Genomic DNA, 12,458 nt, shown 5'->3' with positions numbered 1-12,458 from the left:
GAAAACACTAAGATACCGAGAGATCTCTGTGATCTGACAGCTCATTACTTCAGCATTCTTCAGTCCACACTCAAATGTGGTTTTCTAATGGGCCTGGAGAGGTAATCCTCCTTGCCTGCCTCTCTATTTCAGCTATTAGCCGAAGCACTAAAATGACAGTGCTGTTACAACATGTATTACAAAACTCAGAATCCTGTACTTTTTGGACAATGGTCATGATTTTGGTCCTTTTTGGCACAAAGCCTCAAACCCCTGAAAATTCACAAAATTCAGTGAATTTTGAAATTCAGGAACTTGAAGTGTCAAGAACCATGATCAGCTCAATTTAAGAACCAATTCAAGACCAAAACCATTCAATTCCAAACCGTATCATAATTATACTGCATTATTGCATGGATACACAAGCAGATAAGAAACCATTAATGTCAAGTTGAAACATGTATATTCTGAAGCTGTTTTCATCATCAGTGCTGATAAAAACCCTGACATTTCAAAATAAAATCTCCTGGTGGCATGCATGAGGGCACACGCTCACAGTGTATGCCAGTGTAACCAAATCCACCTCTTTTGAGACATCAGACAATTGCTCTTTACCCACATAAGACACTAAAACTCTGTACGTGTGATATTGAAAAAGAAAAAGTAACTTGTTTGGGCCAGGTCTCATGCTCACTTACCATTAAGCCAAGGCATTGTATACTCTGTTCTCAGACGGCTCTGATGCGAGTGCCGTGAAATAATAGGTTCACTTCCCAGGAAACTGTAGTAAGTCCCAGAATAAAGCTCCTCATCTTCAACACAAAAACAAATATATTAGAACTTATGGACTGTATACCAAAAAGGATACATAAATATTTTGTGAGTCTAGGCAAGTTTTAACTTCCCACAAGAAAAGGTAAACACAGATTTCCTCCCAATTCCTAGACATGTCCTTTATGTTTACATTTCTGTCAATCATTCTCAAGCGAACACTTCCACACTTGGGTTTATTATTATTACTGCTCTAACACATGAACTGACAAAAGTCAACCTTGTTTTTGTGGCATCTTAACATTTAACATGAAAGCCTACAGTTTATCTTCAAACATACAAATTTACTTAAATGCACCAGAGGTCTGGAATTATTTTCCTCACTTTCTATGCCACCATTACTCAAACTCTATTTGTACAGATTTAGGCACAATGCGGGCAGCCTATTTTTTTATTCTCATTTCCTGTTTCATGTGATGTTGAGCTTCTCTTTTATGATCTTGATAGATGTAGGTAAAAGCTACAAATTCTGGCTTCCCCAAATTAAGATTCAGTGGTGTGTTTCCATGCAGTAAGTACACTTGCATTACATATTTCACTTCCCTGTTCTGTAGCATGTCTTCAGGACAATACTGTTTGCTATATTTACTGGAATTACAGTAATCGATACTATAAGGGCAGTCTAAGTACATTTACACTGTCCAGACTAAATATGTTTAGCATCAAGAAATACAGTTTGAAAATTGGTATTTTATAAATTGATTCCAAACAACCTAGAGTTTGAAGTCCTCCTTTTAAGAAACATACTTAAGTTGACTATGTAAGTATTTTAACATCTATACAGATACACAATACAGATGACTAAATATGGATGGCAAGCCACAATTTTGATAATGACAGACTGGAGGGTGACAGTGGAAAAGACAGAACATTTTTAAACATCAGAATGAGGAATGCAAAATCTGAACTTACCAACCATAACAGAAGTGTAGCTTTGAGCAGGATCATATGGACATCTGCCCTTACCAGCTTCATTTTTACCTCCAAGTTCAAATGAAATTAAATTCTGTTGAAAACCACAAAACAACTATTAGCAATTTTTTCTTTCAGCCACTCAACTTGTGCAAAGTTAGCTAGAAACTAAACACTAAATAATGGGCTATATCATCAACTTCCAGCATCAAAGGCATTCTGTGTAAAATTATAGAAGGCATATGTGTTTTCAGAAAATCAAGCCCCAAAAACAGAGAAAAAATGTGATCCTATAATTTGTGAGAGTGGAAGCAGAAAAGAGCAAAAGATGAAAAGCTAAATCCAGACAGACCTCAAGAATGAGCACCCAAAAAAGCTAAGACAGCAAGAAAGGCAGATAAATTAACCAATACATAGAAAGAACCAGCGATTAGTCAATTAGCTTGAAAAAATGCAGACTCAGAAATCAAAAAGGCTTTCTGAGGTGGATTAAGTAATTTTTGAGATGATGGTGAATTTGTGAGACAGGGCATAATCCAATTAGGCTTAAAAAAGCAACAGAGTACTTTTGCTGCTACTTTATAAATCCCTTGCAAACCAAAAGAATGAGGATCAGAAAGCTGAAAGGTAGCTACAGTATTTGGGAAGTGATCAGTTATAGTATGTAATGAAAGCACTGGAAGCTAAAGGCACAAAGAATTACAAGATTTCTCAATTTTCAAATTGCTGAGCACTGCAGTAAGGAAATGATATAAGAGTCAGTGGTTTTAATTTTGTGCTACGACTTTACTCTGACGGATTCAGCACTACACATCTTTGACACAGCCAGGAGCAGAGACAGGAATCTTAGAAATTTCAGGGAGATTCAGTAATGAGTGGTAGTTGCAAACAACATAATTTCAGTTTTAGTAACTGGTTTCATGCTAACACACAATAGTGGAAGAAGTATAAAAGATAAGAAAAAGTACATCTGCTGCTAGACAAGATAAATCAATAATTCATTAAGTGCTCTGCAAAAGGAGTAGTATACTCTGCCATTATGATGGGACAGTGCAACAAGTGCTCTGGACCTTACAGCCAGCAGCGAAGATCCAACAGTTTTAGGAAAGCAGAGTAAGTCATTGTTTGCCTGAGCTGCTTTTACATTACAGCTGTTTCTGGTCAAAACATGTGTACATTTCTTACCAGGTAATCACATGTTGGCGTAAATGCATTAGTTCCACACACGTAGAGGAAAGTATCATTCAGCTGTTGCAAGACGAGCACATAATTACGACATTCTGTCTGTGATAGAGGATGAGGAAAGGACTAATAAACCACAGCTTCCACATTCCAACATAAACAAAAAACATTGCCCATTGCCACTACTTATGCCACATTACACTAGCAAGCCCAGGTGACACATGGGAGACACTGGGACACCATCTCCCTAGAATCTCCAGGAGCTCTAATCAATCCTGCAAGCAGCTGGTTTCCTAAAGCCAGTAGTATGCAGCTGCCTCAGTGTCCTAGCCGGACAGCATGCTCAGCAGGGTCCATCCCAAGCTGTTTTATGGAAGGACAAGTTCCAAACACACCTGCAGTCCGTGGGAACAACTAGTTAAACATGAAGTAAGTTTTAGACTTTGCCATCCCTTGTACATCTAGATGAAACAATGACATCCAAGGTTGTTTGTTAAGTGCAAAACCTCTAAAACCCTTAAATTAGCCACAAAGCTTTGTCGCCTATAGCTCTCTTTTTTTTCAGTCCTTGATACTGTCCAAGGAAGCTTCATAATATCTTTAGCTCTGGAACAGAATAAGGAGTTGGACCAAAATCCTTAATAAAGGATACAATATAAATTCAGAATAATGAAGTGAAACAACTCTAAACAACCACTTAAAGAGAGAGAAAAAAACAGTGTCAATAACACCATTTAATTCTTGCTGATATACTGCCAGATCCCTCCACTACCTGTTGTTCCAAGAACTTCTTAATCAAGTTTAAGCACTGACCTTACTATTCTTTATTATGAGACAAATTAGGTATTTCTGTGACTGTATGGGAGAAAAAAGCAGAGGGAAGAGTGTAAAACCAGTTTTCTGCCACATAAGGCCCTTGAAAACCTGTATGAATGCTTTCTGCTGGCATTATACAGTACAGTGTTGATGGGTAGGGAAGAGAACTGCCCATTTAAGAAATAGCAGTAGTGGCTTAATACATTGGCCCTTTTGAAACTACTGCACTGTGGAAAACACTACAGCTACAGCATAAATGGGACTAGTAGAAGGTTAGAAGTAAAGTGAGGAAGAAGCATGGCTAGCAGTAAGTATGAGCTGCTATACTGGGAGCAGGAGAAAATAAAATGGATTCAGAGCTTTATCAAAGTACATATTTATGGGGTCTATTATACCCCAATAAAAATTTTTGAGAGGACTTTTGAAGATTCACATACATGTCTGCTAAACATACGCACACGCACAAGAGAAACTTATATCCCATATTCTTCATGGCTGTGTATCAGTATTATTAATAGCAACCACAACTGGTCCATTAAAAAAAAGTATTCTCTGATCCTATCCTGCAGAGGTAGACAAGGAGGAAACACACCTTAAATATCTGTCACACCTCATGTTCAAATAATGTACTGATGGTCATCAGTGGTCAGTCAAGGAAAAGAAGTAGCTAGTCAAAGGGAGACAGCCCACTCCCATCCTGATGAACCACATGAATGCAGGATAACTATCAGTCCCGGATGCAGCATTTGGGGTTTTTTTTACGAGTACGAACTAAACAGGCTGTACTTTCATGGATCACATCCCTCCAAGTGCAGAACAGATCTGCTTTTTGTATTCAGAGGACTTGCAGACTTCTACTTTCAAACTGTGTTAAAGGCCTGACCATCAGTCTTTCCCAACAAATCCTTGCTTTACTGCATCATTAAATGAAATGATGTTACACAAACAAAAAGGTACATCCACATGCAGTCAACTACTCCAACTAAACAGGCAAGGAAGGCAAGACAGGCCAGCCTGTGCCCTGGCAGTCATGAGGAGTTGGTGGTTCCCAGAAACACGAGGGGACCCTGCCAAGCTGACAGGAGGTCTGTCTGCTCAGGTGCCCTCTGAGCTGTCTGAGTCACACCACCGAGCAACACAAAATACACATATACAAAGCTAGCAAAAAATACACTGGCTTAATAAAAAACCCCCTATGCCCTAAAGGAAAGCACACAAAATTAATCATTCACTCCATAAAATCAAATGCTGTGAAGGAATCATTGCAATAACAAAACACAACAGTTGCTATCAATTACTTCAGTGACAGCAATACTGGTGTATTATCTTAATGGAAAACCATTAACATTAAGTACACATTAGGGTGTGTTCAGGTTTTCAAACATTCAAATAATATTCAACAACAAAAATAATGAACTAAGAAAAAAAAGACTAAGCATGCTGTTGTTTCTAACACTCAAGTTAATTAAAAAAATTTAGGTGATTTTTAAAAATTTTAATTTCAAACAGTTGGAGACTTTCTTCTTTTAATGCCACTCCTCTTGAAGTAAAATGTGCAAGATCTTTCTCAAAGTTCAATAAAAGTACATACCTGTTCTGATTTGCCCTTCATTACACATTCAGCCCTTTTATCTTCTGGGACCTTCCAGTGTAACTATGTAAAAAAACATATAACAAAAAAGCACATTGAAAGAACTTTAACTCAATGCAAGGTCTGCAAATATTGCAGTAATACATGCAAGAAAAGGCAACCCCATCTAGAGGAAATGCAAGACATTTTGCAAGTAGCATTCAAAGGTTCAAAGCCATTTTTTCCCAGGGAGGTGACATTTTCAAATCCACGTGCCTTAATCAGAACTAAACTACCATCTTCTGGGTTCATAATGATGATTCCCCATGAATGGCTAATAAACTTTTCATTAATATATGTATTAGGGAAATGCAACTGTAACTGGCTTATGTATTTTTTCAATCTGAAGTACTTCTCTATTTCATTAACACTTGAATAAAAAACACTGGGGGAAAGGAATCAAAGAAAATTTACTCAACTAATTTGCATTATACTGAGTACAACTTTATAGCTATGTTGTATATGTATATGCTGGTGAAAGTGCCCACCACAACCCATGAACACGTTCTTCAAGATTAAAAATCCTTTAAGCGTCTTCTAAAGCACCCTGGGTGGTAGTCCATGCTGTACCTCTACATGTCAGCCTGTGTTGCTGATGGGATGAAAAGCAGGAGGCTGGGAAGGACCTGGAAGCAATATAACATTAGCAGACTTCTGCCTAAGCTAATCTACTTTGAGAAACCAGCACAAATACATTCAAAGTACTTCTCTGAGCGAGCTGATCAGACCTGTCTGCACCACCCCTTGCTGTGCAGACACACCTAGACACAAAACAGAAGATGAGACTGAAAGGACAGGCCTTCTTTTACAGCACATCTGCAGTCTGCTCCAAGCAAGTCTCAGATTTGCTTCTGTTCCAGTTTACTTTTTGACTCAGATTAACAGAAAATGGTCCACTCCTGGTATTAAGAAAACATGTAAGAACTACTACTACTACTACAGGTGATACCCACAGTCCCTCTCATCCATCCTGCTCCCAAGAAGAAAATACCCAAGGAGATCTCCAATTACTTGCTTATATCCAGCTTCTTCTTTCTTACTCACTTTTACTCTGTAAAATCTTCTAGAAATAATGCTGGAGTAGGCCATACAGAACAATTTCTCTTCTAGGTACCTATTTGTTTAAAATGTAATGCTACTGATATCAGGAAATTAAGTCAAATTCAGAGTACAATTTTTACATGGAGGATAATGTATTATTAAATGGCATACCTCGTGCTGCTTCTCAGCAATATTCACTGCGTTTAAGGCAAAGATCGCTTCCCTGGCTCCTACATATAGAACATTTTTGTCTTCACTTAACAGCAAGGTTGAATAGTTTGATACTTTCGATTCATTAAAATGTATTAGCTGGACCTCTGTTGAAATGGAAAAATTACAGCACTTCATGAAGAAACACAATCACTTAGGGACAAGCTCATAAATAATTTTTCTAAGTTGTCTAAACAGCTGTTGGAAAATTAGAAAACAACAAAGGTTAATTCAGACAACCTGTGTAAAAGACAAGGGACCCCTTAGAAGCTTGATTCAGCAGAAACAGCAGCTTCCACCAACATCAAAATCACTTGTCCCAACTTTCTCATTCAATTTCAAATGTTCAAGTATTTCCTCTCATGGTGATCCCTGTAACTCACTTCTTCTTTTTTTTTTTTCTACCTGCTTTTTCTAAACTTGCATTTTCCACATCCACTGTCAGATTGTTCCTCACCTTTTCCTTTCCATATCCCAATCTAATGTGGAAAATCAGGTCAGTCACCACATCTCTTTGCAACTACCCTGAACATATCCTACAAAATACCCTCCACCTTAAGACAACTCTTCAGCATACTGACATAACAAAAATAAGACAGAGAAGCAAGTAACAAATAATTTGCAGCTGATTGTGAAGTGAAAACTAGAGATGAAATACACAACATACCCACAAAATAAGAGCATGAGGGAAAAAATTAAGCTGAATAGAAATAAAACAAGAGGGAGATATGAGAGAAAAGGCAGTGGATTGACAAAGTGTGCTGAATGGATGAGAAAGGCTTGAAGAAAGGTGACACAAACTGATTAATACAAAAGAGTATTTTTTCTGAATGTACAATTATAATGTAAAAATGACTGAAAGCTTTTGTACATGAAGACGCAGGATTAATTAAGCATGGCTTTTTATGATACAGATGAAAACAATGTACTATTACTTCCAATTGTATCATTAGTAATTGCACATTTTCAACTGTAATACTCCAGAAACATTAATTTTAAAATAGATTCTCAAGCATGTAATTTTGAAATATTTTACTTGGCAGGAAAATTCTCCCAAAATGGATGGAATGATTCATACAACTCCACTGAACTAAATTCCCTCTCCTATTCAAAGTAGGTTTCCAACATTTAAATGCAACAATCTTTAGCAGACAGATAAGTGAAATAGCAGGAATGAAAATAAACGCCATTTATTTTGACTAAATTGGATGTGAGTCAGCAGTACCTTACTATACCATTAAACAGCAACTTGTCTAGGCCACCATTTCTGAGAGGCTGTGTCAGCAACTCACTAATTGCTATACTAACAATCGGGAAAAACACTTCCTCTACAGTCATCCTGTAATCTGCTTATTCCTACTACATTCTTAATCTCCATCAATTTTTTCCTAAAGAATGTCTGCTCAGAATTTAACATCCTTATTTAAGATTGCTTTCATTATACAGCCAATGTATTTGTTTGGGTTTGTTCAGTTATTGTACACTTGGGTAAGTAATCAATTGCTGCTTATTAAAGAAGGACACAAAGACAAAAAACTCTTAAAGCATGGGGGGGGGGGGAGGAGCAGAAAAAAGGGAAAAATGCATATATTTACAAGTAACTACTCTATAGACTTTGCTCTGAAGTTCTTTTTCTTTTCAGACCCAGGCTAAATTGTTAAACCAAAAGTTAGGGATTCTCTGATTTCTATTACTTCTCTTTGTTCTCTTTGCATTTTTATTTGCAGACTTCTGATTATTGCATTGGGAGATTATGAGTATGTGCTGCAATTTCAAATGCAAGAAAGGCACTGTTCTGTGAAAAACTTTCATATCTAGACACCATAAAACAGTGTCAAAAGAGGGCCAAATGCTTATTTTTCCTTTGTCTGTTGACAAAGGTAAAAATAATTTTATTTAAATAAAATACACCTACTGTGGTTTTCTCTTGAAACAAATTTCAGTTGCAGTATCCTTCAGCTGAGAATGCCAAATTTGGAATTCCTCCTTTGTTTCAAAACAGCTGTTTTCAAAGTTGCTTGAAGGAACCAAAATCAGTTAACCTAGTGCCAGACTGACTTTTGAACATTCTCGTCCTAAGCATTTTATGAGGTGAGCAAAGTAGCAACACCTGACCAATTCACAGGAAATTGGCTGAAAGAACCTAAAGCCTCGGCAAGTTTCAAATCCCACAGAAACCTTGAGGATGTGGCAATGTTTCAAGTTACAATACTTAAATTTCTGTTCTTACCTTTGTGTTTCCAAGTGATCCTTGGCACTGGGCCAAATGCTACTGCCACTTCTAGCAAGAAACCCCAAACTGCATAAAAAGCACACAGAGCCATCTTCAGTGTCCCTGCTCTTCGGGGTTCACCGGATAACTGCAGCAGGTAGTGTTTCTTTGGCAGATGAAATGGAGACCCCAGAGAGTGTTAGAAACCAAGCATTTCCGCTCTTGAGAGCAACACAACAAGGGAGGGTGGAACAACTGTACGTGGTTTTCAGCAGATCACTTCAAGAGAATGCACATTTTCCAGGATGCTGCATACAAAGACTGCCCACACACTCCCCAGGCTGTAGAGCTGCTGAGAAATGTTACTGAGTGCATTCTTCTGTTTGCCAGAGAAATAAATGATGCTGTAGAGAGAGGAGGGAAGCAAGAAGTAGAAGATAAAGCAAACCGAATACTGCAAAAAACAGCATTGATGTTGCAGTATTCTACAGCTGTCTGCATATCTTAATTTGGATACAAAATATATTAACTGGTGAAAATTATATTCTTAAAAACAAGACACACATTACATGGCAAATGCACAATAATTGAAAGCAATCATTTCAATCTAGAATTTCCAAGTGTAAATACTTTGAATTGTCAATTATGCTTAATGCACAAAACTTGATTCAAGTCTATTCTTTCAATAGTGTATCAAAGAAAATCCCACCTCTCTAACAAATAATAAACAAAGAGAAACCACTAAGAACATGAGACGTGCAGCATTAATAGTAAGAATAGTTACACAAATCTGCTGTACCTCCCATACTTGGGATCTTAGAGAAGTCTTTTTTTAGTGAAGTTTTCTGTAACGCTACTAACTCACTCAAGGTGTGCGATGTCCAGGGGGTAGAAATGCAGCTATAGAAACAAAGGGATAATGCACTGCGAAAAGACTTCAACAGTGAAACTGATAGACAGACAGTACCATGAAAGTCATTGCGTGTCTAAGTCAACTATTACTCTCAGACTCAGAAAGGCCCGTCCTAATAAACAAAACTGTTCACTGCTTTCTACACCATCTTCCAGAAGTCTCCGCTCCTCCTGTCTTCCTACAACCACTCCCAGGTGAAGACTCCAGAAGCAGTGAGTGCATTCATCAATTACTAGATTATAAATCGGTTTTGAGGCCTGTACACTTGGGGTAGTGATGAAAAAAACATGTTGTCCTTTGCAGCACAGCACAAGATGCTAGATTTTCACTGTGCCACCACTGCCTGAGACACTGAGGTGACTAGTAAGAGACACACTGCAATACAAGATAACCGTAATCCCTAGAGGTCATGCTGCAGGAGGGCAAGTGAAGTTGTACTGATTTTGCATGGCCTGGTTTTGGTAGCGGGTGGGCTACAGGGGTGGCTCATGGAAGAATCTGCTAGAAGCTTCCACCACATCCAGTAGAGCCAACCTGTGGCAGCTCCAAAGACAGACGGGCTGTTGGCCGAGGCTGGCCCGATTACAAACGGTGGTAATGCCTCTGTGATGACATATTTAAGAAGAAATCAAAATATAAAACTGGTGGAACAGTTTTAGCTGTGAGCAGAAAAAAGCAGAGATGGAACATGTGGGAGGATCAAGAGCCCTGCAGACACCAAGGTCAGTGAAGGAGAGGCCAGAGGTGCTCCAGGCACAGAGCTGGGATTCCCCTGCAGCCCCTGGTGCAGACCATGGTGAAGCAGCTGTGCCCCTGCAGCCCAAGGAGGTCCATGGGGATGCTGAAATCCACCCACAGCCCATGGAGGAGCCCCAGGCTGGAGCAGGTGGATGCTATAGGAAGCTATGAACCCCCCTGAGAGAACTGTGAAGAGAGGGGCTCTGCTCCCCTGCTGCAGCAGTCTTTCCTTGAAGGACTGCACCCCGTGGAAGAGTGAACCACGCTGCAGCAGTTTTGGGAGGACTGTGTGTCTATGGGAGGGACTCACATTGCAGCAGGTCACAAAAAGCTGTTGCCCTTGAGAGGGACTCATGTTGGAGAAGTACATGGAGAACTGTCTCCTGTGGGAGGGACCCCACGGTGTAGCTGGGGAATGACTCCTCCCCCTGAGCAGCAGGATAAACCATGGCTGATGAATTTATCATAATCCCCATTCCCTGTCCTCTTTCACCACTGGGGTAAGGAGGTAGAGCTTGGAAAGGAGGGAGGGGTGGGGTGGAAGTTGGTTTTAAGGTCTTTTTTTACTTCTCATCATCCTGCTCTGTGTTAGTAATGTTTTCAATTCGTATCTTTAATTAGAGCCTGCTTCACCCATGATGATATTAGATGAGCGATCTCCACCAGTCCTTATCTCTACCCATGAACCCCTCCTTAAATTTTCTCTCCTTTATTCAGCTGCTCAGGAGAGTGAGTGAGCAGCTTTTGTGTGAGCCTGGCATCCAGCCAGTGTCAACCCATGACAGAAGGTTACAAAATCATTAGTAACATTGAAAGGGAAAGAGCCAGTACCTGAGAAACAGAGGTAAAAAGACTAAGGGAAAGCTGCAGCAAGAACATCTCTAAGCACAAGCAAGATTCCTCTGGGAGGACCTGGTTTTAAGCAGGGAAAGGCAAGGAATCTCTCATAAGCGCAGCCAGTGGATCTTAAATAAGGTAGCCAAGTAGAAGATGGGCAACTACATTCTAAGTGTTTACACCTGCTTTACTAAATAATCACAGGCAAAACAGAAAGATTTAGAAATCTCATTTATTTCTATAAATATCTTATTTACTAAGAAAAAAATCCATACAAGACTGTAACTTGCTCAAGCTGAACCTGTAACTCTATATTTTTTTCTGGTGTTTCTGGTCTTGGTAAACACAAATACAACTGTTTGTAGCAGAACATATAAATCGTTTTGGGTTTTAATCATGTTTTCAGTTAGGCTTACTTAAGTTAGGTTTTTTTGTGTGTCTTTCATCCTTCCTGTTTATCATCATATACAAGCAATTCCAGGTTTTGCTTTCCAATACATTAATAAGTGCCCACTCAGATCTGAGTTACAAGGCATGAAATATTCTGAGGCAAGCAAACAGCTTAACAGGTAAGTGTTTAAAAAGGGAACAATCAGTTATTAAGTTCCAGGCAGTTTAGCTATTTTAAGAGAAATGTAAGGAGAAAAACAGCCGTTTGAACACAGCTAATCCTCTTCTTAATGCTACCTTTTGTTATTGAAAAGACTGCATGTAAAAATCTGAATCCCTGTTAACTCCTGAATTTATTTTTTAATTTTTAAAATGTTTTTATTTATTTATTTTTAATTTATTTTTTAAAGATACAGCAAGGACACCTTAAAGCTATCAATACCATACATATACCATACATATGTACAATACCATACAGCAGAAACGACTCCAGAGGAGACTTCTGAAGTCCTGTAAATTTTTTGGACTTTCAAATAGGATTAGCAAATCTAAGCCCTAGTAAAGGAAAATCCTGAGTTTTCCTATAGTCACATTACATTCCTAGTCTAGCTTGCCTACCTCAGTAAATGCAAAATGACAATGAAGCTTGAAATAAATTACATTATCTTTTGAAAGAAACAAAGCGTCTGGCTGAATCCTTTAGTGCCTGCTTTGCTGTGTGGACTGAGAATTGCTTTGGCTAAACAAAATGGAAATCTGAGATTTCA

At 38.7% G+C, this 12,458-nt stretch overlaps 1 protein-coding gene across 9 annotated transcripts in view; it reads right to left on the bottom strand.

Moving 5' to 3' along the window:
- Positions 1 to 12,458, bottom strand: part of SEMA4D (semaphorin 4D) — an 89,906-nt gene that overhangs the window by 25,892 nt on the left and 51,556 nt on the right. For 8 of the 9 annotated variants that reach the window (XM_068177193.1, XM_068177192.1, XM_068177186.1 and 5 more), the window contains 6 exons: positions 8,832 to 9,217; positions 6,563 to 6,708; positions 5,312 to 5,374; positions 2,908 to 3,006; positions 1,723 to 1,816; positions 678 to 791 (listed from right to left, as the gene is read on the bottom strand). In XM_068177193.1, coding sequence (XP_068033294.1) covers positions 678 to 791; positions 1,723 to 1,816; positions 2,908 to 3,006; positions 5,312 to 5,374; positions 6,563 to 6,708; positions 8,832 to 8,925 — 610 coding nt within the window. In that variant the 5' untranslated portion in view covers positions 8,926 to 9,217. The remainder of the gene's footprint in view (positions 1 to 677; positions 792 to 1,722; positions 1,817 to 2,907; positions 3,007 to 5,311; positions 5,375 to 6,562; positions 6,709 to 8,831; positions 9,218 to 12,458) is intronic. The other variant, XM_068177189.1, reaches the window with a different exon arrangement.

This window comes from Anomalospiza imberbis, chromosome Z, assembly GCF_031753505.1.
Source record: "Anomalospiza imberbis isolate Cuckoo-Finch-1a 21T00152 chromosome Z, ASM3175350v1, whole genome shotgun sequence".
NCBI lineage: Eukaryota > Metazoa > Chordata > Aves > Passeriformes > Viduidae > Anomalospiza > Anomalospiza imberbis.
The sequence above is the reverse complement of the archived record's forward strand: the minus strand, read 5'-3'. Positions and strand labels throughout refer to the sequence as shown.